The 26,524-nt window shown below is 39.5% G+C and overlaps 1 protein-coding gene across 3 annotated transcripts in view; it reads right to left on the bottom strand.

Moving 5' to 3' along the window:
- SLC6A15 (solute carrier family 6 member 15) overlaps positions 1–24,204 on the bottom strand; it is a 57,094-nt gene extending 32,890 nt beyond the window's left edge. Inside the window, exons 1-2 of one of the 3 annotated variants that reach the window (XM_040234481.1) lie at positions 23,912–24,204; positions 890–1,363 (exon numbers count right to left, since the gene is read on the bottom strand). In XM_040234481.1, the coding sequence (XP_040090415.1) occupies positions 890–1,178 (289 nt within the window). In that variant the 5' untranslated portion in view covers positions 1,179–1,363; positions 23,912–24,204. Of the gene's footprint in view, positions 1–889; positions 1,364–23,243; positions 23,663–23,911 lie in introns of those variants that run through there. The other 2 variants (XM_040234482.1, XM_040234480.1) reach the window with 2 other exon arrangements.
- Positions 24,205–26,524: the final 2,320 nt, after the last annotated feature.

The raw sequence follows: 26,524 nt of genomic DNA, 5'->3' as shown, positions 1-26,524 counted from the left end.
TTTAAACACACTTGTTTTAACAGCTTCCATATATATATATATGTAAAGAAAGTAAAGCAAATATTAAAGTTATTTTAATTTAATAATCCTAATGTTAGGTAATGTTCAGTTTTACTCAAGTGTACTATTGAGCCTGTATCCTATAGGAACTATTCTTTTGTATATGTTTTTATTTTCTTGATTTTAAGACAGTTTTCACTAAATAACCCTTGCAATTATATGCACAAATACAAATAGCTAAATATGCTGATGGAGATAATTTGTTTGAAATCAAAAATGCTAATTTCTTTACAGCATCTTAAGGGTGTTGATATCTACGGATGAAGACTATCTGGTATTATATTAATTATCTGGTTAAGTTCCTTCTACTGGGATCTACAAAGTTCTGGTTGGCAACTGAAGACTATAATCATTGTAAATTATATGTAACTTTTGTTTCATTGAAGAATGAAACAACTTAAAATTCAGAGTTAATACACTGTGGATAGAACATTCTCTCTCTTGTTCACCAGTATCTTTTGTATCAGAAACTTGAGGATTTTCTCCAAAGTGAATGACTGACAGGAACAAGGAGTGGAACACCCGTTAGGAAAGGCAGTAATTTAGAGATGTTAACAGGATCCACAGAAAGAATTTGAGACTATGACCTTAAACAATCCTTGTGTGTTCACAGCAAGTCATCGGCTCCTATGGAAACCTAATCTGAAAACAAAGCTTAACTCACTTTCAACAAAGGCGTTTCCCTGGTTTTACAATGGAATTCATAGTTTCTAAAATACTGAGACTGCAGCAACAATGATTGCTATTTGACATAATCAACTGCAATTTACTCAGCAACGTATCACACACACACACACACACACACACACAGCAGAAAACAGAGACTTACCGCCCCCATTCTTCTGACAGAGGTATGGGAACCGCCACACATTCCCTAATCCTACAGAAAATCCAACCTGGGCCAGGATGTATTGTAGCTTGCTGTTCCAAGCTGGTCTTTCATCTTTGACTTCAGATCTTTCTACAACATCTGTGTCTTTCTCTTCTGGGACATCAACAATTAGTTCACTCTTCTTAAAAGCATCATCAGCTGAGTCTTCATTGGAAAGAAGGTCTTTGACAGATTCAATAACCTCATCGTCTAATTCTCTTTTTACCACCTTGCTATTCTTCGGCATTGGAAAGTGTGGGTAGTAGTAGTTTTTGTTGTTTTTACTTTCCTTTTGGCAAACTTCTTAATTCTTTTTAAAAATATGTTAGTTGATATGAATAAAAGATGGAGGAGGATATCAAAGAAATCTTTGATTCAAGGTGATAAAATCTTATGGATCTTGGATCTGTTTGTTCAATATTCTGTAGGTACCTGTAAAATTTTAAGTTGAAAAACAATAATATTAATGAGGAAAAATATTTAAAATACCAAAGACTCTGATTTCTTAATTTTTGTGATGCAAACTCTTTCTGCATAGTATAAAATATATGCTTGTTCTTGACCTTTCAGAGCTTCATACAGAAGTATAAGAATTGTAAAGTACACAAGAGCTTCACACACATTTTATTTTAGCTAACTTAACTTCTTCCTTCTTGCAAAAATCTACTTCAGCCTCAGATATACCCCACTGTATAATGTATATTCAGTTCATTTGTAAGTAGAATTTTAAAAACTTTTCTTAATTCCTTCTTCTCTCTCTGAATAAAGTACATTCTAATTTTATCATTTATAAAATTACATAAACAATTGCATGGCATCCCTGTAAATTTGTCTTATACAGAATTTCTTCTGTTAGCATATTCATCTACTCAATCATTTGCTATTAAGGGAAAAGTCATTACAGGATGTATTTCAGGAAGGGAAATTTCTCCTTTCCTCTCTTACACCCTTTGGTAGCAAATAAGTTTGTTTTCTATGTTTGTGAGCCTGTTTCTGTTCTATATTCGTGTTATTTTTCAGATTCCACACCTAAGTGATATCATTTGGTATTTCTCTTTCTTTGTCTTACTTCACTAAGCATAATATTCTCTAGGTCCATCCATCTTGCTACAAATGGCAATATTTCATTCTTTTTATGGCTGAGTAATATTCCCTCGTGTGCATGTGTGTATACACCACATCTTCATAAGCCAACTGCCTGCTGATGGGCTGCCTCCCTGTCTTAGCTATTGTAGACAGTACTGCATTGAACAGTGGGGTTTATGCATCCTTTTGAAGTAGAGTTTTCCATTTTTCCAAATATATACCTACAAGTGGAACTGCTGGATCATATGGTAGTTCTTTTTTAGTTTTTTAAAGGAATGTTGATACTGTTTTCCATAGTGGCTGTACAAATTCCCACCAACAGTGGGTTCCCATTTTTCCACACCCCTTCCAGAACTTATTTGATGGTAGCCATTCTGACCAATGTGAAATTATCTGTTTTCAAAAGTAACTAAACGTATGAGAGCTTCTTGTCAAAACTAGATCAGGAAGCTTGAAAAATGATATCCAAAAGAATTCTGCCATTCACTGCTAGAAAAAAGAATGGAATTCTTTAATGAAACTGATGTTAGGTTTACACTAAAAAAGTCAGAGAAACATTCTGTCATACTTTATCTTATAACCTTAATAAAAAGAGTACTGGGTAACCAATAGAAAAAAAAATTTTTTTAACTTGATCATCTATTTGTCATTTTAAGATTTGGAGGTGTTTCACTGATTACAAAATTAAAATGTGCACCTCAAGGAAAAAACACTAATTTAGGACTTGGTGAATATTAAGAGAAAGACTGTGAAGAAAATTCTTGAAGAAGAAGCATTCCCAAAATATTCTGAATAATAGAAACATCTCTAGAATAAGTGAAAAACTTCTAAAGCTAACTATTTTTAAAAGGCCAACAAGGTTTGAACAAGGAAAGAGTTTCATGAAGATAGGGATTATGTCTGTTTAATTTGCATTATTTCCCTCTAAAGTTCAGATCCAACAAGTCCATTCTAAAGGAGATCAGCCCTGGGTGTTCTTTGGAAGGAATGAAGCTAAAGCTGAAACTTCAGTACGTTGGCCACCTCATGCAAAGAGCTGACTCATTGGAAAAGACTCTGATGCTGGGAGGGGTTAGGAGGCAGGAGAAAAAGGGGACGACAGAGGATGAGATGGCTGGATGGCATCACTGACTCAATGGACGTGAGTTTGAGCAAACTCTGGGAGACGGTGATGGACAGGGAGGCCTGGCGCGCTGCAATTCATGGGGTCCCAAAGAGTCGGACACAACTGAGTGACTGAACTGAACTGAACTGAAAGTTCAGTAAGTATTAGTTCAATAAATGAAAACATACAATCATTGAAAGCTGAAAAAAGCTGTTTCCAAGTAATTTTTGCTGGAAAAAGACAACCTGACATAAGAAAGTGCAATCTGTGAGACACAGATTGTCTAACGGTCTACATTTTTTGGATCACCTAATGATAAATGGTTGGCATAATAACTTTACTGATACAAGGATAAGGGCATTTGTTTTAATTTGACAAGTTTGCAGTTGTGTCCTAACCTTTTTACTTAGTTATATAACTTCTCACAGTTATATGACTCAACTTAGTTTCCTCAGTAAACATTTATCTATTATTCCTTTTGCTTTTTTTCCATAAAATAGAAAGGAAAGGAATGTATTGAAGTCTAAAGTACTATTACACTAAAACTCTTCTTCATAAAGAAAAAATATTTAAAAAGTGTTACTCATGAGTCTCCCCCAAATTAGTTATCTCAGAACTGTATTTCTTCTATATATTTCTCATCTTTGCAGAAAAAAAGAAAAATAACATATTTAGACACTGTTGCATGATTTTTATATGGGCTTCCCTGGTGGCTCAAAGGGTAAAAGCGTCTGCCTGCAATGCAGGAGACCTGGGTTCGATCCCTGGGTCAGGAAGATCCCCTGGAGAAGGGAATGGCCCAACAGATAATCATACCAGCTATACATAGTATATCTTTTGGCAAAGTTTAACTTCAAAATTCCTATACAACAACCCAAAATTCATATTTTCTATGAAAAAAATCAGTGTCTAATGGAAACAGAATTTAAATGCAATTTTATATTTTAAATTTCTAAAATATACTTAACTACATATACAGATTTATAATGCAATAATCTTAGGCAAACTTTATAAAATTTAAAACTTAAAAAGGAATATTATATATCTATTTGCAAGCATTTACAGTTCCTTTTCTATTATAACCAAAAACAAAAGTGATAGTACATTAATAACGTCACATGTGAAATAACTTATACTCTCTTTTCTCACTGTTTCTTACCTACCTCCTCCTCTTAAGGACTGCTACAGGATAATATGGGACAGGGATCACTAGAGGATAATATGGGGTGGGGTTGCAGTTAACATTGAAACTTCCACAATAACAAGTGAGTTTTTTTGGGGGGAAAGTATATCTCTTCTTCAATAGGCCATAATCTATCCTTGGAGAATGACTTAATCTTACCAATCTCACATTCTCAATGTTTAATCTGTCAACTATATGAACTGAAAGTATGGCAAATTACATTGTATAATAACTACAAGTATTTTGCATTATTACACATTTGGTTTCTTTTTTCTTTTCTTTTTCTTTTCTTTTTTTTTTTTTTTTTTTTTTTTGCCTTTCGCCCCAAGTAAATTGGATTTCTGAGTGGAGTTATAAAAACTTAGTATATGAGACAACAATTCGTAAGTCAAATAAATTTCAAAATTTTAAGACCCAACTTTTTTGAAAGAGAAAACTTTTATGGATGCCAAAAGCTTGCCTGAAGAACTTAGTCCATAAAAGTATGGCATAGATGAAGGTTTGAAAATATAATTGACTGTCTCCAAAAGTGTATTACTGTTGCTTCAAAACAGGAATGTCCAGGAAGGACATGAAGTAGTGAGTGATAAAGTAGTGGTATCCGACTACTAAAGTAGAGGTATCACTCACTATCCTACTGGTATCATGAGCAGTAGGATAACCAGAATCAAGTAACTGCACAGACTCTACCACATTAGCATCACTCACTGCTGTGAGAGTCACCTGGGCAACAAGTTGTCATGACTGCTCTTTGTCTGTACCAAGCAGCTGTATTAGCTGTCATCATTACCTGTAGATAGAGCCTGCTATCTACAATGGAGCAACAGATAGTCAAAGAGTTGGGTCAAAAATACTGCCTGTGGGTCCAATACAGCCCACTGTCTGATTTCATAAAGAGAATTTTATTGGCACAGTCATGCCCACAAATTTATATATCTCCTATGGCTAATTTTGTGCTACAACAGCTGAATCACTTTGAATGCATTGCAAAGCTTGAAATATTTACTATTGAAAAAATTTAACAACCACTGTGTATGCTCAGTCCTGTCCGATTCTTTGCAGCCCCATGGACTGTAGCCCACCAGGCTCCTCTGTCCATGGAAATTTCCAGGCAATATTACTGGAGTGGGTTCCCATGTCCTCCTCCAGGGGATCTTCCCAACCCAGGGAGATGGAACCCAAGTCCCTTGCATCTCCTGCACTGGCTCTTTACCACTAGCGCCACTTGGGAAGCCTGACAACCACTCTTCCAGAGATTAAATCTGAATTGAAGATGCAGAGTGCTCCAAGTCACTCCATATATGCTCCATTTTCACTTTCACGACACTAAGTTTTTTATCACATAGTATGACAAGATAGAAATCTCCCTATTCAAAGGTAAGATTATTTACTAAGTAATTATGAGATTAGTTGCTAAGAATGAATGAGTTTCACAGAGAAACAGAGTGATATAGTTGAGGATACAGGGGTAATAGTTGAGAGGGAAACAAAAGCAAAAAATAAATGTAGTATATCAGGAAACAAAATTAATGAAACACAAAGTAAAAGATGAAATAACAGATGCTTAGATAATAATAATTTCAAAAAGTAATGCAGAAGTGTCAACACTGAAAAGTTACTGAGATAAAAACTCCTAGGGATTTCAAGCAGAAGTAGAAAGGAGAAATAAACTTCTCAGGATATTCAGTCACTTCTATAAAAGTGAAGAGAAAAAAATACTTCCTCTCCAGTTTTCATACTCAAGTATTTTATATTTCAATTATAAATGTCACAGGCAAATAGTCTAATCCATGAGAGATCTGATGAGCCCTCCGGGGAGGGAGAGGAACAGGCTACATGATCGTGAAGCTTAGCCAACCAGGACAGAGACCCATGTTAAATAATAGTAGTAAACATTAATTTAAACAAGGAAATAAGGTTCAAACGTTGGAATTATATAGGGAGAAAAATGTAAATATGATAAAAATTAAAATCCAAAAATAATCTAACAAAATCAGGAATTTAAATGGGAGAAAGAAAGAAAGAAAGGTTTGGAAATGTCTACAACTTTCATGGCAGAAAGCAAGTTAGGATACTGTCTAAATATGAGGGATTTCACTGGTGGTCCAGTGGTTAAGATTCTGCACTTCCAATGCAGGGGACACCGGTTCCATCCCCGGTCAAGGAACTAAGATCCCATATGCTGTGTGGCATGGCCAGAAAAAAAGAAAATGTAAATATGAAATTCATGGTCCAAAAGTGAGTAATGACCGCACCTCTTCATGGTTCCATATAATCCTTCTTATTTACTTCTTTTAATGGGATCATGTAGGAATTAATTTTACTGGTATGAAAAAACATGTATTGGTGCCAAAGATTTACATCTAGGATATAGAAATAGACTGAGTTTAAATCCAAACTCTATCACTAATGGTTTTATGACCTTAGATGAAATACTGAGTTAGCTAATAATAAAGAGCTTGGATAAATGCCAACACATTGAGAGTACTCAGTATGTTTTCTTTTATTGCCATGATAATAGTCCCTCTTATGTTTGTATTATATTACAAGTTTATTCTATTAAGGCTAATGTGAGTTCAAAGCAAATGCAACATGTTTCGGGTATTTTTATACCCACTTTTTTTTAAGGAAAAAAACCAGTTTTCTCTCTCTGCATAGTAAATTACCTCAAAATTTAATAGCTTAACAAACAAAAACTGTATTTGCTCATGATTTTGTGGGTTAGCAATTTACACTAGGCTTAGATGGTCAGTTGCTTTGCTTCACTTGACTTGTGTCACTTCTGCACTGTAGACACCTCTCAACTCAAGTGGAGGAGGGTGATCTAAGAGGTTCGAAATCACATTCTGCAGGAGGCAGGAAGTAGCCTCTAAGTCCAGCTTCCCTGGTGACTCAGATGGTAAAGAATCCGCCTGCAATGCGGGAGACCTAGGTTTGATCCCTGGGTTGGGAAGATCCCCTGGAAGAGGGCATCGCAACCCACTCCAGCATTCTTGACTGGAGAATCCTATGGACAGAGGAGCCTGGCGGGCTACAGTCCATAGGGTCACAACGAGTCAGACATGACTGAGCTACTAAACCTATAAGTCAGTGCACTCTGGTCCTCCTACACAGGGCCTCTCCGAAAAGTGGAGCTCCAACCTGTTCCCATGACAAGCTCAGAGTTCCCACTCTAGCCAAAAGGGGTAAGCTCAGCACACAAGCACTAGTAAAGCCTGTTTGAGTCATGATTGCTGATGTCTCACTGCCCAAAGCAAGTTACACAGCTAAGTCTGGATGACTTGAGCGTAAATAAACTCCAGGTTTTGATGAAAGGAGCAATAAAGTGAATTCGCTAAAGTAGGTATGAGTATAGGGAAGACAGAAGTACTGCTATCACTTGGAAAATAATCCACATTTATCCACTTAAATTTCCCTTCCCTGGATTTTGAATTTTGAGGACAAGAACAAAGAGATCAAAAAGTTGGCATCTCACTTAATTCCTAAGGCATTATGCCCAGGCTGTAACTACTACAGTAGTCATGGATCCTGCTTCCTGGTTTTCAGAACTGTTTTCATTCTTGCCCTTTCCTTTCTTATTGCCAAGCACCCCATTGTTTCTTTGAGCCCCTATGACTCTGGCAATATTTCTTTTTTTCTTTCTTAGCCAGTATCAGTTTCTGAAGCTTGCAAACAAACACAAAATCTCATTAGACACTATTATAAATCACCTATTTTAAATGTAAACAATATACCTATTAAAATAATACACCCATTATAAATGTAATGGGTGTATCATTACCATTTATCTATTCTATGTAAAGACTTATACATTAAAACGTTTGAAATGCTACAGTATTTAATTTGGACTTATCTTTACATTTTTCTCATTCTCCTGTTTTTGTATTGTTTAATATCCTCATGTGTAACTTTGCAGAAAAAAAATCTATTTTAAACACTTAAAACAAGATGCAAAACCTTTTAAAATCAACACAGTAAGTGTTTAATTTGTGGTCCTCAGCCCTAACAATTTTAAATATGTTTTCCCTTTTTTAGGATTGTTTCATTTCCCCTTCACATAAATTCTGAAATCAGCCTGTCAATTTCTACTCCAAAAAACAGTCTGCTGGAATTTTGAATGGGTTTACATTGACTGAGTCTACAGATCCATTTGGGGAACAGTGACATCTTAGCGTCAAAGAATTGATGCTTTTGAACTGTGGTGTTGGAGAAGACTCTTGAGGGTCCCTTGGACTGCAAGGAGATCCAACCAGTCCATTCTGAAGGAGATCAACCCTGGGGTTTCTTTGGAAGGAATGATGCTAAAGCTGAAACTCCAGTACTTTGGACACCTCATGGGAAGAGTTGACTCATTGGAAAAGACTGTGATGCTGGGAGAGATTGGGGGCAGGAGAAGGGGACGACCGAGGAAGAGATGGCTGGATGGCATCACTGACTCGATGGACGTGGGTCTGAGTGAACTCCGGGAGATGGTGATGGACAGGGAGACCTGGCGTGCTGTGATTCATGGGGTCGCAAAGAGTCGGACATGACTGAGCGACTGAACTGAACTGAACTGACATCTTAAAAAACTGAGCTTTCCAATCTATGATCCTAGTATAGCATTCCATTTATTTGTATCTGCTTTAATTTCTATCCACGAAAAAAGAAAAAAAAGATTTTTTTAATACAAGGTTTCTATCCTGCTGCTGCTGCTGCTGCTGCTAAGTCATTTCAGTAGTGTTTGATTCTGCAGCCCACCAGGCTCCTCTGTCCGTGGGATTCTCTGGGCAAGAATACTGGAGTGGGTTGCCATGCCCTCCTCCAGGGGATCTGCCCACCCAGGGAGGGAACCCACATTTCCTGCAGCTTCTGCATTGCAGGCAAGTTCTTTGCTGCTGAGTCACTGGGGAAGCCCTTTCTTTCCTGCAATAATGCTAATCAAGTTTTTATTTTTTAAAGATCATTTAGGATTTTTATAAACATGTCATTGGTAAATATAGTTTTTCTCTCATTGCTTATCTTAATTTGTCTTGACTTATTTTCTGGCTAGGACATCTACCACAATTTTGAACAGAAGTGTTAAGAGCAGACTTCTTCATCTATGCCCTGATGTTAGTGGGGAAGTACTCATATTTTACTGTTAGTTACACTGTTAGTGATGGATTTTCTTTTTTTTCCATTTGGTCCTTTAACTGTTTAGAAGTTTCTTTTATTCATAGTTCAGTGATTTTTTTTTAATCATGCATAACTGTTGACTTTGTTTTTTCCTGCTTTTATTTTTTTGTTTTTTCCTGTTTTTGTTTTTTCCTGCTTTTATTAAGATAATCACGTAACTTCTTAATCTGTTCATGTAAAGTATTATATTAATTGATTTAAAACCTTTCATTATAGGATAAACCAAACTTGGTCTAGATTTATTACCCTTTTTAATATATTATTGAATTAAATTGCTAATGTTTTGGTAAGGATATTTTTCAACTATATTCATGGGAAAAAGGATCTGTAAAAAATTTTTTCTTATGCAATATATTTTCCTTCTCTGTTTTTCGTGGACCCCTAAAGAAGAGTTTTGAAATAGTTTATATTTTCTAAGAGAATATATGTAGGATTAGTTTCACTTCTTCCTAAAACATTTGCAGCACTCACCAATAAAACCATCTAGACCTGGAGTTTTCTTTTTTGCAATATTTGAAATCAAAAATTCAATATATTTTATTGATATACACGTACTTAGGTTTTCTTTTCTTTTGTCACTGTTTTAGTTTCAGTTAGCTGTGTTTTTCAAAGAATCTATATTATCTAAATTGTCAAATTTACTGGCAACACAGAGTGATTCAAAATATTCCCTAGAATTATTTAACATCTATAGGATTTGTAGTCTTATATCATTTGCATCCCTGTTATAGGTAATAGGTATTTTCTCTGCCTTTGTCTTTATTAGTCTTGCTAAAAATTTCACTGTAGAATTAACTCAAAATAGATATAATTCACTATACAAAGAACAAAATTCTTGCTCCATCTTTTAAGACTTTTTAACTACTGTTGTTACAAAATCTTTTGAAATTATAGTAGACACTAAATAATATTTCCAGTGAAAACATGCAAAATCCTAAAGTCAGAGGAAGGCACTTGCATCTGAGATATGCATTAAACAAGAAGATGACCAAAAATCACAGAACCAATCAAAAGGAGGAGACTATTTTTACAAGTGAAATACAAACTTGTTAATATATGTTTTACCACAAAAGGTGGGCTATTACATATCTATCAGAATGGCATAAATAAATAAATACATGATGACATCAACAATTGGTGAGTATGTAAAGAAACTAGATCAATCATACATTGCTAATAGAAATGTAAAATAGTATAGCTACTCTTAAAAAAAAAAAGCTGCCAGTTTCTTTTAGCACTAATAATAGCATTACCACGGTGACTACCATTTTGTATTCTTAGGCGTATATCCCAGATAAATAAAAATTTTCAAGCCGAAACTTATATATAAATGTTCATAAGAATCTTTCCTTCTAATGGCCCCAAACAGAAAACTACCCCAGTGTCCTTCAATGGATGAATGGTTAAACAAACCAGAGTACATCCACATCATGAACTATCAGCCATAAAAAGGAAAGAACTATTGGTACATGCAAAACCCTGGATGAACTTCCAGCAAATGATGCTTAATGAGGGGTGTGGTGAAAGTATTATTCTCTCAGTCATGTCGGCTCTTTGTGACCCCACGGACTGTAGCCTGCCAGGCTCTTCTGTCCATGAATTCTCCAGGCAAGAATACCAGAGTGGGTAAAATGGTGGGGGGAGCAAACATGAAAAGGATGCATATTTCATGATTCAATTTATAAAGCATTTGTAAAATTAAATAATGACAGAGATGAACCACAGGGGTTCCCAGGAATTACGGTAGGGAAAGGACAGGTGGATGTGCTATAAAAGAGTAGCACAAGGGAATCTTGTGAGATGGTACCATTTAGTGTCTTCACTGTGATAAGGGTCACATGAAGATATACATGAGATAAAACTTCAAAGAACTACACATACATACACACACATATAGAAAAAAAGGGCTGTGTAATCTGGAAAAGCTCTGTGAATTATACCAGTGTCAATATGCTGTTTTGATATTATACTCTTCTTTTATATAAGATTATAAAGTGGGGAGGCCAGGAGAAGGATACACAGGACTCCCCTTTGCACCTTCCCGTGAGCCTACAATTACTTCAAAGTTAATTGTAAAGTGATTTCTAGAAACTGAAATGTATTTCTGTTGACTTCCATGAACCAAGCACAGATCGTATATCTTACTTAACTCTTTCAAAAAGTCTTTTAAACATTTTAAAAATATGCAAAAGTCTTTTGAACATGTAAACTTTTATTAATATAGTCAGGACACCTCAGATTTAGACACTGTATTCATTTCCTGCGGCTTCTGTAACAAATTCAAATGTCATGGCTTGAAACAACAGAAATCTAATTCAAAGCTTTTGGAAGCCAGAGATTCAAAATCAGCTTCAATGAGCCAAAATCAAGGTGTTGGCAGGCCTGCGCTCCCTCAGGAGGCTCTAGGGGGAAAATCTGTCCCTGGCCTCTTCTAACTTCTGGGGCAGCCTTTGTCACTTCACTCACAGCCATACCACTCCAATGTACAGCTTCATGCTCAGAGTGTCTCCTCCTCTTCTGTGTGTGTCTAATCTCCTTCTGCTTCTTTCAGATAAGGACATTGGTAATGGCAAGGCATGCAGGGCCCATCTAGACATTTGGGGATAATCTTTTCATCTAAAGATAATTTCTGCAATGACTCTTTTTCCAGTTACGGTAACATTCACAAGCACCAGGAATTAAGAGGTAGACATATTTTTAGGAGTTATTAGTAGCCTACTATAGGCACAAAGCAGTCAATCCTAACTGGAGAAGGAAATGGCAACCCACTCCAGTGTTCTTGCCTGGAGAATCCCAGGGACAGAGGAGCCTGGCGGGCTACAGTCCATGGGGTCATAAAAAGTTGGACACGACTGGGCGACTTTCACACAGTCAATCCTAAAGGAAATCAACCCTGAGTGTTCACTGGAAGGACTGATGCTGAAGCTGTAGCTCCAATAATCTGACTACCTGATGCAAAGAGTTGACTCACTGGAAGACCCTGATGGGGGGAAAGATTGAAGGCAATAGGATAAAGGGGCAGGAGAGGATGAGACGGTTAAATAGCATCACTGACTCAATGGACATGAATCTGAGTGAACTCTGGGAAATAGTGAAGCACAGGGGAAACTGGCATGCTGTAAAGAGGGGTTGCAAAGAGTCAGACATGACTTAGCAACTGAAAAAAACAAGAGGCATATTATTGTACTACATTTATTTATATATTTGCATTTTTGTGCTTTATGGAAAAAATGAATTTGAAAGCATTTAACATGTTTTATTGTCATCATCCTAGAATGTCAAGTATGATCTTAGATATTTCCTATAACAGAAAACAAAAACAAACATTAAGAATTTCTCAAATGCTGTATTATCCCTGTTGCTCATTTTGTTAAAAGATGGAGTCTATTTCCTTCTTTTAATTCTGGGCTGCGCTTGAACTTACTTTGACCATTAGAATGCAGCAGTGACCCTATGCTAGTTACAAAGCTAGGCCTAAAGAAACCTGGCAATTTCTGCTTTGACTTCTTGGAAGCCAGACTCAATACTAAAAAGTCCATCTGCCCTGTTAGAAATCCCACATGGAGAGAGAGAGAAAGATTAATTCAATCAGTCACGGATTGTATCAGCCATCTGAGCTAAACCCACAGGCAGGAGAACCAAGATTCTGGCATTCTAGTCAAAGTTAAATTGCCAGTTAATATCAACTAGAACAGATGAAGCAGCTAGCTGAGCCCAACAAACATAGAGAATAATGAGAAAAGATAAAACATTATTGTTTCAAGTCACTACAATCCCAGGAAGGTAACAGAAGGTGAAAGCTTCCATAAAATATTGAATCAAACCTACTTAAAAAAATAAAAATAACAAAGGATAGTTAGCTATGTAGCATATGTTCAATTCAGTTCAGTTGCTCAGACATGTCCAACGATTTATGACCCCATGAATCGCAGCACACCAGGCCTCCCTGTCCATCACCAACTCCAGGCGTTTACCCAAACTCATGTCCATTTAGTCAGTGATGCCATCCAGCCATCTCATCCTCTGTCCAGCACTTCTCTTCCTGCCCCCAATTCCTCCCAGCATCAGGGTCTTTTCCAATGAGTCAATTCTTCCCATGAGGTCGCCAAAGTATTGGAGTTTCATCTTCAACATCAGTCCTTCCAATGAACACCCAGGACTGATCTCCTTTAGAATGGACTGGTTGGATCTCTTTGCAGTCCAAGGGACTCTCAAGAGTCTCTCCAACACCACAGTTCAAAAGTATCAATTCTTCGGCGCTCAACTTTCGCTCAACTTTCTTCACAGTCCAACTGTGAAGTCCAACAAAAGTCCAATGGACCTTTGTTGGCAAAGTAATGTCTCTGCTTTTTAATATACTATCTAGGTTGGTCATAACTTTCCTTCCAAGGAGTAGGCGTCTTTTAATCTCATGGCTGCAGTCACCATCTGCAGTGATTTTGGAGCCCAAAAAAATAAAGTCTGACACTGTTCCCACTGTTTCCCCATCTATTTCCCATGAAGTGATGGGACCAGATGCCATGATCTTTGTTTTCTGAATGTTGAGCTTTAAGCCAACTTTTTCGCTCTCCATTTCCACTTTCATCAAGAGGCTTTTTAGTTCCTCTTCACTTTCTGCCATAAGGGTGGTGTCATCTGCATATCTGAGGTTATTGATATTTCTGCTGGCAATCTTGATTCCAGCCTGTGCTTCATCCAGCCCGGCGTTTCTCATGATGTACTCTGCATATAAGTTAAATAAGCAGGCTGACAATACACAGCCTTGACATACTCCTTTCTGGATTTGGAACCAGTCTGTTGTTCCATGTCCAGTTCTAAATGTTGCTTCCTGACCTGTATACAGATTTCTCAAGAGGCAGGTCAGGTGGTCCGCTACTCCCATCTCTTTCAGAATTTTCCACAGTTTATTGTGACCTACCCAGTCAAAGGCTTTGGCATAGTCAATAAAGCAGAAATAGATGTTTTTCTGGACCTCTCTTGCTTTTTCCATGATCCAGCGGATATTGCATTTTGATCTCTGGTTCCTCTGCCTTTTTTAAAACCACTTGAACATCTGAACTCCTTATTGCCAAATTCAGACTTAAACTGAAGAAAGTAGGGAAAACCACTAGACCATTCAGGTATGACCTCAATCAAATCCCTTATGATTATACAGTGGAAGTGAGAAATAGATTTAAGGGACTAGATCTGATAGATAGAGTGCCTGATGAACTATGGACAGAGGTTCGTGACATTGTACAGGAGACAGATTAAAACCATCCCTGTGGAAAAGAAATGCAAAAGGAGGAGGCCTTACAAATAGCTGTGAAAAGAAGAGAAGTGAAAAGCAAAGGAGAAAAGGAAAGATATAAGCATCTGAATGCAGAGTTCCAAAGAATAGCAAGGAGAGATAAGAAAGCCTTCCTCAGATATCAGTGCAAAGAAATAGAGGAAAAGAACAGAATGGGAAAGACTAGATATCTCTTCAAAAAAATTAGAGATACCAAGGGAACATTTCTTGCAAAGATGGGCTTGATAAAGGACAGAAATAGTCTGGACCTAACAGAAGCAGAAGATATTAAGAAGAGGTGACAAGAATACACAGAAGAACTGTACAAAAAAGATCTTCACAGCCCAGATTATCACAATGGTGTGATCACTCACCTAGAGCCAGACATACTGGAATGTGAAGTCAAGTGGGCCTTAGAAAGCATCACTACGAACAAAGCTAGTGGAGGTGATGGAATTCCAGTTGAGCTATTTCAAATCCTGAAAGATGATGCTGTGAAAGTGCTGCACTCAATATACCAGCAAATTTGGAAAACTCAGCAGTGGCCACAGGACTGGAAAAAGTCAGTTTTCATTCCAATCCCAAAGAAAGGCAATGCCAAAGAATGCTCAAACTACTGCGCAATTGCACTCATCTCACATGCTAGTAGAGTAATGCTCAAAATTCTCCAAGCCAGGCTTCAGCAATACATGAACCCTGAACTTCCAGATGTAGCATATGTAGCAATTGATAACTGCCAAATGGGGGAGATAAACTGAATAGTCACTGAATTTAACTGAAAGTAAAAATACTTAACTAAATTTAAAATATTTTCCAAGGAACTATTCACAATGGGGTTATACCTGTGTAAATAGGGTGTGGTTTAGGTTTTTAAACCCATGCAGTGATTTTCTTTTAACCACCATTTAAATATTAGCCTTGAAAGACAGATCTTAATTACCCGAATACAAAAACTAGCTCAAAGTGAATCATGGAGTTAAATGCAAAACATCAAACTATAAAACTTAAAAAAAAATCATCAGAGAAGATGTTTGAAGTATAGAGCTAAGCAAAGAGTTCTTAGACATGACACCAAAAGCAGACTCCATCAAAGCAAAAATTTTAGTAAAATGGACTTCAAAATTTTTTAATCTGCTCAGTTAAAGAATCTATTAATTGGATGAAAAAATAAGCTAAAGACTTATTTTGCAAAGCTAAAATATTTGCAAACCATGACCCCAAGGGGGAAAGAAAACAGTATTTAGGATCTATAAGAACTCATAAAACTCATCAATTAAAAATTATTCAGAAAACAGACAAGGGATATGAAGGAACATGTCACTGAACATGATGTATGAAGGGACATTTCACTGAATATGATGTATGGATGCAAATGAACACAAGGAATGTGGTTTGCCATTATCAGTTACCATTAGGAAATGGTAACTAAAACTACAATGCAATGTCACTGCCCAGATTGGGATGGGTAAAATAGAGTGACAACCAAATTCTGACAAAGATACAGAGCAAATGGATCCTTCATATCTGGGGAGTGCGAATGTAACATGGTGCAGCTTTCCAGAAAACAATGTATGCAACTACCATATATCCCAGCAGTTGCCCTCCTGGGCATTTATCCTGCAGAAAGGTAAAGTTCGGTTCCATAAAATCTATAAACAACTGTCTATAGCAGCTTTATTCATAACAGCCCTAAACTGCAACAACTCAGATGTCATTCAAAGAGTGAATGATTAAAGAAACTGGTAAATCCATACCAGAGAATACTAGTCAGAAAAATAAAAAAGAAACTACCAATACACACAACATCTTAGATAAATCTACAGACAATTATGCTGAATGGAAGAAGCCAATCCCAAAAGGTTGCATACTATATGATTCTACTTACACAACATTCTTGAAAAGACAAGACAACAAACATGAATAATAGATTAGTGATTACCACAATTTAAGGAGAGGTTGGGGACAGGAAAGACGTGGTTGTGCTTATGAAAGGGCCACACAGGGATCCTTACAGTGATAGAATTATCCTGCATGCTGCTTTATCAAGGACAATATTCTAATTATGATTTGTAGTATAGTTTTGCAAAATGTTACACTTGCATAGAACTGTATAAAGGGCACAGAAGGACTCTCTGTATTATTTCTTACAAATGTCTATTATCTTATATAATTATTTAACAACCATCTCAATTTTTCCCTTAAAAATACCTGTCAACTCCCTAAAATATGAATCACACAGAGTTGGACACGACTGAAGCGACTTAGCAGCATGCTGATATAACTGGTTAATTTTAGTGAATCCATTAAATCCCATGTGCTGCCCTAATACAATTTTATTACTAAGGATACTGAATATAGGAAACTTCTTTAGATTTCAGTTCAGTTCAGTCACTCAGTCGTGTCCGACTCTTTGCGACCCCATGAATCGCAGCACGCCAGGCCTCCCTGTCCATCACCAACTCCCGGAGTTCACTCAGACTCACGTCCATCAGAGTCAAAATACCCATTGACTTTTATACCTTACTCATGTGATGGCATCTGATGCCTGGATACTGTTTTCCCAAAAGATCTTTTATTTTCTACTGGCTTCACTTAAGAATATTTTAAAATCTATATTTAGAATAAGTAACACAGTAAACCATTTTGCTTTTTTGCATTTCTTTTTCTTGGGGATGGTCTTGATCACTGTCTCCTGTACAATGTCACAAACCTCCGTCCATACTTCTACAGGCACTCTATCAGATCTAATCCTTTGAATCTATTTGTCACTTCCAAGGTATAATCCCACTGACTATGCCAAAGCCTGACTGTGTGGATCACAACAAACTGAAAAATTCGTAAAGAGATGGGAATAACAGACCACCTGACCAGCCTTCTGAGAAATCTGTATGCAGGTCAAGAAGCACCAGAACTGGACATGGGACAACAGACTGGTTCAAATTTGGGAAAGGTGTACATCAAGGCTGTATATTGTCACCCTGCTTATTTAACTTATATGCAGAGTACATCATAAGAAATGCTGGGCTGGATGAAGCACAAGCTGGAATCAAGATTGCCAGGAGAAATATCAATAACCTCAGATATGCAGATGACACCACCCTTATGGCAGAAAGAGAAGAACTAAAGAGCCTTTTGATGAAAGTGACGGAGGAGAGTAAAAAAGTTGGCTTGAAACTCAACATTCAGAAAACTAAGATCATGGCATCTAGTCCCATCACTTCATGGCAAATAGATGGGGAAACAATGAAAACAGTGAGAGACTTTATTTTGGGGGGGGTTCGAAAATCACCACAGATGTTGACCACAGCCATGAAATTAAAAGACGCTTGCTCCTTGGAAGAAAAGTTATGACAACCTAGACAGCATATTAAAAAGCAGAGACATTACTTTGCCAACAAAGGTCCATCTAGTCAAAACCATGGTTTTTCCAGTAGTCATGTATGGATGTGAGAGTTGGACTATAAAGAAAGCTGAGCACCGAAGAATTGATGCTTCTGAACTGTGGTGTTGGAGAAGACTCTTGAGGGTCCCTTGGCCTACAAGGAGGTTCAGCCAGTCCATCTTAAAGGAAATCAGTCCTGAATATTCGCTGGAAAGACTGATGCTGAAGCTGAAACTCCAATACTTTGACCACCTGATGTGAAGAGCCGACTCATTTCAAAAGACCCTGATGCTGGGGGAATGATTGAACTCTGTAGGAGAAGGGGAAGACAGAGGATGAGTGGCTGGATGGCATCACCAACTCAATGGACATAAGTTTGAGCAAGCTCCAGGAGTTGGTGACGGACAGGGAACCCTGGCGTCCATGGGACTGCAAAGAGTTGAACATGACCAAGCGACTGAACTGAAGTGAACTGACTGAACACAGTCAAATGGTAGGCAGAGTGAAAAATGTCTTCCCACTCTTTTTTCAGAGCACATCTAGCCCCAGCCCTATCTTTCTATGTCACCAAATTCCTCCACAGATATTTGGCATATAATCAAGTTAATATGTACATTCAAGCTACTATGTGTTTACTTTCCATCTACCCATGTTTTCCTTTTTACATCACTATTACTATATGCTATATGTATTATTCTGCATCTTGATTTTTCACTTTAAAGATCTTTTAAAACTTTTGCTCTCAATACAACAGCTTATTTTGTGTATTTTGTGTATGTTTTTTAATGATTATATGATAGATCATGGGATGAGAATGTCATATACAGGTTATTTCTGAAAGTTTGCTTCAAATAGTCAAGCAACTCACTTTACGTATCTGATATTTATGTATCTGTAGAATAAATTCCTAGAAGTGGAACTGCTTGATCAAAAGGTATGTGCTTTTATCATTTTAGTAAAAATTAACAATCTACCCTTTATAAAAGCTGTCTCAACTTGCACTACCAAAAGCAAAGTATCATAGAGCCTGGTTCCCTCTGTCTTCTTCAGTAGAGTGAGTAATCTTTTTGATCTTTGCCAATCTGACAAGTGAAAAAGCTTCCAAGTTAAACAGTCTATTCAAAGATGGCCATCAATTAATCTTCTGTGAAAGGATATAAGGACACATTCAGTTCAGTTCAGTCACTCAGTCGTGTCCAACTCTCTGCGACCCTGTGAACCACAGCAAGCCAGGCCTCCCTGTCCATCACCAACTCCCGGAGTTCACTCAGACTCACGTCCATCGAGTCGGTGATGCCATCCAGCCATCTCATCCTCGGTCGTCCCCTTCTCCTCCTGCCCCCAGTCCCTCCCAGCATCAGAGTTTTTTCCAATGAGTCAACTCTTCTCATGAGGTGGCCAAAGTACTGGAGTTTCAGCTTTAGCATCATTCCTTCCAAAGAAATCCCAGGACTGATCTCCTTCATGAATGGACTGGTTGGATCTCCTTGCAGTCCAAGGGACTTTCAAGAGTCTTCTCCAACGCCACAGTTCAAAAGCATCAATTCTTCGGCGCTCAGCCTTCTTCATAGTCCAACTCTCACAACCATACATGACCACTGGAAAAACCATAGCCTTGACTAGATGGACCTTATTCGCCAAAGTAATGTCTCTGCTTTTGAATATGCTATCTAGGTTGATCATACCCCAAGTAAATAAACTGACCTTCAAAACTGAAAACAGTTGTATCCTATATCAAGTAGCATGCCTGTGTGGGCGCTCAGTCGCTAAGTTGTGTCCAATTTTTTGTTACCTTACAGACTTCAGACTGACAAGCTCCTCTATCCACGGGGTTCTCCAGGCAAAAAGACTGAAGTGGGCTGCCAGGCCCTCCTCCAGGGGATCTTCCCAGCCCAGGGGTTGAACCTCCGTCTCCTGTGTCTCCCGCAGTGGCAGGTGGATTCTTTACCACTGAGTCACTTGGAAAGCCCAGTAGATCAGCTGGTACTGTGCGTTTAAAACTACCTTGCACCATACTCTAGGGCTTGCAGTTCAGCAAGAAATATGAAACAAGTATTACTGGTCAAAGTTAATGGATAAGCAGATAAATTTGTTTATTAAAAATTATTTACTCAATATATCCACAAGAGTAATTAGGACTTACGTTACAGGCAAAACTGGAAATAAACCTAAGGATTCCTGCTATGTAACCTTGAACCACACATGCGACTACGCTCATGGATTTTGTTAATAATGCCATCTGCTCAGAATCTATTTTAAAATCGACTTTGCATAGGAATATATTAACACAGCCCATCATGTATGTGTATGCAGTAATAAAGGGGTTAAAGAACTCTTCAAAAGAAGTTGAGAAGTAAATTAAGAAGTGAAAGTTTGTGGTGCTTTTCATTACCAAAAGTCTCAGGTCTATCATTCTAAGTCAATGATTTTTTAATTACCCGTATGATAACCCTAGAGTTCAAAGGAATGCAAATTTATTGTCATCTCAAACAAAAGTCTTATGTTATGACAGGGGAAGCCTATTTTCTAATATGTACCCAGTAAAATTTGAACTGTGATCACTGGGTAAACTAATGCTTTTGAAGTTTAGGTTTTAATAATTATTTTAACTTAATTTAAAATTTCAATAACAACTAAGGCATCTCACCTGATTACTGGTATCTCAAATAGCTATCATCCAATTTTAAAATTCTTTACTATTTGCTATGGTTTGAATGTTTGAATCCTCCCTCCATCCCATATATGTTGAAATTCTAACCTCAATGTGATGGTATTAAGAGGTGAAGCCTTTAGGGGTTAATAACAGCCTCTAGAGAACTAACTGGCCCCTTCACCATGTGAGAACACAGTGAGAAAGCATCCTCTATGTACCAGGAAGCAGGCTCCCACCAGATATGGAATCTGGTGCACCTTGATCTTGAACTAGCCTCTAGAACTGTGATAAATAAATTTCTTTTATTTATACGCCATTCAGTTTATGGTAATTTGTTATAGCAACTTGAACTAGACTGACAGTATTTCTGATTTATTTATTGGATGACATAGCACTTATTTCCTAGAAACATAAATACCTTTCTTAATACTGTTAAAATACAGTAACGAGTTACATATATTGAAATATAAAGTGAAAGTCGCTCAGTCCTGTTAGACTGTTTGCCACCCATCAACTGTAGCCACCTGGCTCCTCTGTCCATGGAATCCTCCAGGCAAGAATACTGGAGTGTGTTTTCATTCCCTTCTCCAAGGGCTCTGCCAACCCAGGGATTGAACCCGGGTCTCCTGCATTGTAGGTAGATTCTTTACCATCTGAGTCACCAAAGTAATTCTCAAATCAAGTATATAACGTGCAATCAGAAAAAGAAAACGTCAACAAACGATGAGGTTGTCTTCCTTTTAAAACACGTAATTTCTGTCTTTCTGGGGGAAAAAAAAAAAAGAACGCATGGTGCTCTTTTCACTTGTTGGCAAAGTCAAAAAATTCAGTAATATATTGATAATATATTTTACGCTAACCAATATAGATGGATCATTGATCACGTAAGAAGCAAAAGTCACTCATATTCACATACAAAAAAAGACTATTTTGCTGGTTGAATACTCCAAATTTAGTAAGAGAAATCCACACACCCTCGAGTCCATCAACAAGTATTTATTAAACAACTACAAGTCCAACCCGATACTAGGCGTTGAAGACTTAAGCTGGAGTGTGGTTCTTGCAGAACTGATACTAGGCGATTGGGTTATTCGTCAGAAAATGCTATTTCTTAAAGCAAACACATTGTTCCCTGTGTTCCGGGACGACAACCAGGCCATGACAGGTATAAGATTGCTTTAAAAACTGTCAGACAAAAAGCCTAAACGTAGCACAGAACGCAACTCCTCCGGTCCTCTCCTGTTGCTGGGCAGTGAACCAAACAAACGGCGCAGCCAGAGCCTGGGTGTACCTTTAAGACCTGGAGGGGAAGCAGCAGGTCCGCGGAGAATGGTCGCAGCTTCATTTGCATAAGCACCCAAACACTGCTGACGTCACCGCGCCGAGTGCGGACCCCGCCTCGTCCTACTCCACTGTTTCTCCCCGAGGTGAGAGAATGGAACTCGGAGAGCTCAGCGCCAGAGAGCGCGAGCCCGGGTTCCGCGCTCGCTGTGAACGCGCCACGCACGCCGCTTCTCTGTTCAACCGAAAAGGATTCCCGCCGCTGGGGCCTCTGAGAGCGGGTGGGTCACACCTGTCCTCAGGACAGGTCGGACGTTTTTGATCCATTTATATTTGCAAGGCGCGTTCCGACGGAAAGTCTCAAAACGGTCCTCTCGCCCAGGACACGCACAAACCCGCCGAGTTCGTGAAACGTATAAACGGTCTGGGTTTCCAATCTTTCCCATCCTCTCCTTTAAATCCCAGCACCGACACCCTCACCAACACCCTCTCCAATTCCTGGAGGCGCAGAAACCCACAGGCTGTGCTTTTCTTGGGGAGCCGCGCGTGCCTGGTGCGGGAGAAAGGCCCCACTTTGGGACCATTTAACGCAGGATACATCGGGCAAAAGGGAGCGGGGATCACGTGAAATCACCCCGCCTTAGGTAGTCGCCTTCAGCAGTTGCAAAAGCCCCCAAAAGCGAATGAGGAATGAGATTGGCTCCTCTCCCCGCCCCCCGCCCACCCGCACGAGGATCGGCTTCCAACTCACCTAGAACCTTGGAAGCGCCCTGCTCCTGCCCGACCCTCGCAACTTTCCGACTGGCCCAGTCGGACCCCACCCTTCTGCCAGCCCTAATTTGACTTGGTAACAACTAGTCTCTCGGGGATGCTGCGGTCACAAGAAGGAAGGAAGGATGGCGGCACGTTTCGACCCATGTGCTTCCCCGTTACGCGCCGCTCCTAGCCCCCACTCTCCACCCTGACTGTGCACAGGTGCAGGACGCAGAGCCCGAAGGGTCGCCCGCCCGCCGAGCCTAGCTTCGCTCTCCTGGGGCTTTGGAGCCGCCCTGCCTCCCCTCACCCCCGGACACCTCCTGAATCCTTCCCAGCATCCAGGCATCAATTCCGCTTGCTTCCCGGGTCCCGGGATCCAGGGTGCCTAGTGGTGAGCCCCACCCTAAACCGTGCCCTCAGTGGTAGGAGTGTGTCCTCACCCTCAGGGTGCCTTGGCCGGGCGCCTCTGGGCTGTTTCCAAGTGCCGACAGTGGCAGCAGTGGCCGGAGAGTCGGGCCAGGTGGCTGTGACCCGCGGGTGCGAGGAGCCGTCTGGAGAGCAGGCGCTGCTGGCCGAGGGCGGGCCCGGAGTCTGGGTGGAGGGGCGTCGCTGCCCTGCGGGCCGCGGCCAGGAGCGACTCGTGAGCGCCTGTGTGGCGGCCAGGCAGAGAGCACGGGATGCAGGCGCGCGGGTGCGTGCGCGCGGGTGTGTATGTGTGTGTGAGTGAGGGTGTGACGGAGGCGCCCACGTGCCCGGCCCGCCCGAGCTGCGGCCGCCGACAGGCTGAGAGGGAGGGGGAGGCTGCGGGCGCCAGGGGACACGAGGCAGGTCGCCCGGCCGGGCGCCGCACCTCCCCGCCCCGCCGCCTCCTGACGCAGAGGCCGCTGCGGCTGCCTAGCCGCGTCCTCGATGCGCTCCCGGCGGGGGCGGGATGGACTCGGGGAAAGCCGGCTGCAAAGCAAAACAAAACAAATCCCGCCCTGCCATCCCTCCGGTCCTTGCCCAACCCACGCAACCGAGAGGATGGGCACGACTTGCCCGCCCCCTTCCCCCCACCCCCACCACCCAGCCTTTGTCTCAGCCGGGATAACAATAGAAATGGTCCTACCTCACACCCTTTGAATGTTCTCCGAACGTCGGCGACCAGACTGGAAGCAGTGAGTGACCCAAAGAACCCTTTGCCCTAGCTTTCTCTCCAAGCCGGTCATTTACATCTTTCGCACAGGAAAACACTCCGGGCATTTGCTTCTCCATCAGACGGTGGCTTGATAGCGCTCAGGGATTCTGGCCAAATTACGGCTTTTTAAGGGAGCCAGTGTTCACCATATGTAGGTTCCTTAGCATCCTGTTTCTTTCCAAGGGGTCTTATGAGATGAAGCCTGAATCGTCTCTCCTAGCAATGAAGACATACTAATGAAGCCACGTGGAGAATTCCTAAAATATACATCACTGAGCACAAAAGCCTAGCCTACTTTTGAAAATGGCTGAATCTTCCCCTAGTCAGGGCATATACTCTACAGATTAAATTTTATGTCCCTGAAACTTTAAAATTTGAAAGAAATGCAAAATGAACGTTAATTATGCTGCAAAGGTTTAGTGTTTTGGCGAAGGACATTTCCCTCTTCTAGGTGATTGATATTACAATTTTAAAAAAAAGAAAACTTTGTGCACTTTTAGGCCTTCCAACAATCCCTCAGATTTTGACGGTTTATATCCAATTAAGAATTAATTAAATAATAAGGCCATTGTAGACAGGTTTCTCATGCAGTGAAAAATCTCCTGGAAAGAAATCACAAGACCTAAATTTCAAGTCAGAACATTGCTACTAATCCTCAGCTTTTAATGCAGCCAAGACAGCTGTTTCTCAGTCTCTTCCAAACCTACCTTTATTATTTTTTTTTTTTAAGAAAAAACTAAATTAGATTTGCTTTTCTGCATGCCCTTTCTCTGACATGGATAAACACTCTGATAGATGCCTCACAGGAAAAGCTAAAAAGAGTTACAATAAAAATCTTACAAAACATCTTGCAAAATTTGCTTTTACTTCACATGTTGATGACAAGCAAATATTTATGTTGATATATATCATATATATATGATATATAAATTGAAATGTAGTACAAATAATACCAATAACAACTGAGAAGAATTTAAGAAAATAAGTAGAGCTATGTTTTCCATAATCAGGATTAGACGTATCTATGGGAAACAAAGTTTTCTGTATGATTCCAGGGATAGTTTATGGTAGTACCAGGAAGACCTTTTTTATACTACCAGGATTCCCCTCCTCACACATTTACACTGATGTGTGACACCTATCACAAATGCAAAAAAAAATGATTGGTACTAATTTATGTCTTGAAGCCAATGAGAAAGTTGGTATTGAGTTTCCCACTAAGCACTGGGGGGCTTTAAAATAGCTTATTTAATCTTCTCAACTAATTAATGAGGTGATTTTCCTAAATTATCAATTAGACACAGGTGATGCCCAAAGAAAAAAATATATTACAAAAAGTCACACAGTTAGTTCAATGGCAGAATAGATATTTAAACCCAGATCTAGCTGGGTTTGTTCTTTTTTTTCCCCCAAACAATAGAATGGGAAAAATGAGAGAATTCTTTGAGAAAATTAGAGATACCAAGGGAACATTTCTTGCAAAGATGGGCTCAATAAAGGACAGAAATGGTAGGGACCTAACAGAAGCAGAAGATATTAAGAAGAGGTGGCAAGAATACACAGAAGAACTGTACAAAAAAGATCTTCATGACCCAGGTAATCATGATGGTGTGATCACTCAGCTAGAGCCAGACATCCTGGAATGTGAAGTCAAGTGGGCCCTAGGAAGCATCACTAAGAATAAAGCTAGAGGTAATGGAATTCCAGTTGAGCTATTTCAAATCCTAAAAGATGATGCTATGAAAGTGCTGCACTCAATATGCCAGCAAATTTGGAAAACTCAGCAGTGGCCACAGGACTGGAAAAGGTCAGTTTTCATTCCAATGCCTAAGAAAGGTAATGCCAAAGAATGCTCAAACTACCACACAATTGCACTCATCTCACACACTAGTAAAGTAAGGCTCAAAATTCTCCAAGCCAGACTTCAACAGTACGTGAACCATGAACTTCCAGATGTTCAAGCTGGTTTTAGAAAAGGCAGAGGGACCAGAGATCAAATTGCTGGATCATCAAAAAAGCAAGAGAGTTCCAGAAAAACATCTATTTCTGCTTTATTGACTATGCCAAAGCCTTTGACTGTGTGGATCACAATAAATTGTGGAAAATTCTTAGAGATGGGAATACCAGACCACCTACCTGCCTGCTGAGAACTCTGTATGCAGGTCAGGAAGCAACAGTTAGAATTGGACATGGAACAGCAGAATGGTTCCAAATAGGAAAAGGAGTACGTTAAGGCTGAGTATTGTCAACCTGCTTATTTAACTTCTATGCAGAGTACATCATGAGAAATGCTGGGCTGGATGAAGCACAAGCTGGAATCAAGATTGCTGGGAGAAATATCAATAACCTCAGATATGCAGATGACACCACCCTTATGGCAGAAAGTGAAGAGGAACTAAAAAGCCTCTTGAAAGTGAAAAAGGAGAGTGAAAAAGTTGGCTTAAAGCTCAACATTCAGAAAACTAAGATCATGGCATCTGGTCCCATCACTTCATGGCAAATAGATGGGGAAACAGTGGAAACAGTGGGAGACTATTTTGGGGG

This window comes from Oryx dammah, unplaced genomic scaffold (genome assembly GCF_014754425.2).
Source record: "Oryx dammah isolate SB20612 unplaced genomic scaffold, SCBI_Odam_1.1 HiC_scaffold_29, whole genome shotgun sequence".
NCBI classification, from domain to species: domain Eukaryota; kingdom Metazoa; phylum Chordata; class Mammalia; order Artiodactyla; family Bovidae; genus Oryx; species Oryx dammah.
This window is presented reverse-complemented; position numbering and strand designations above follow the sequence as displayed.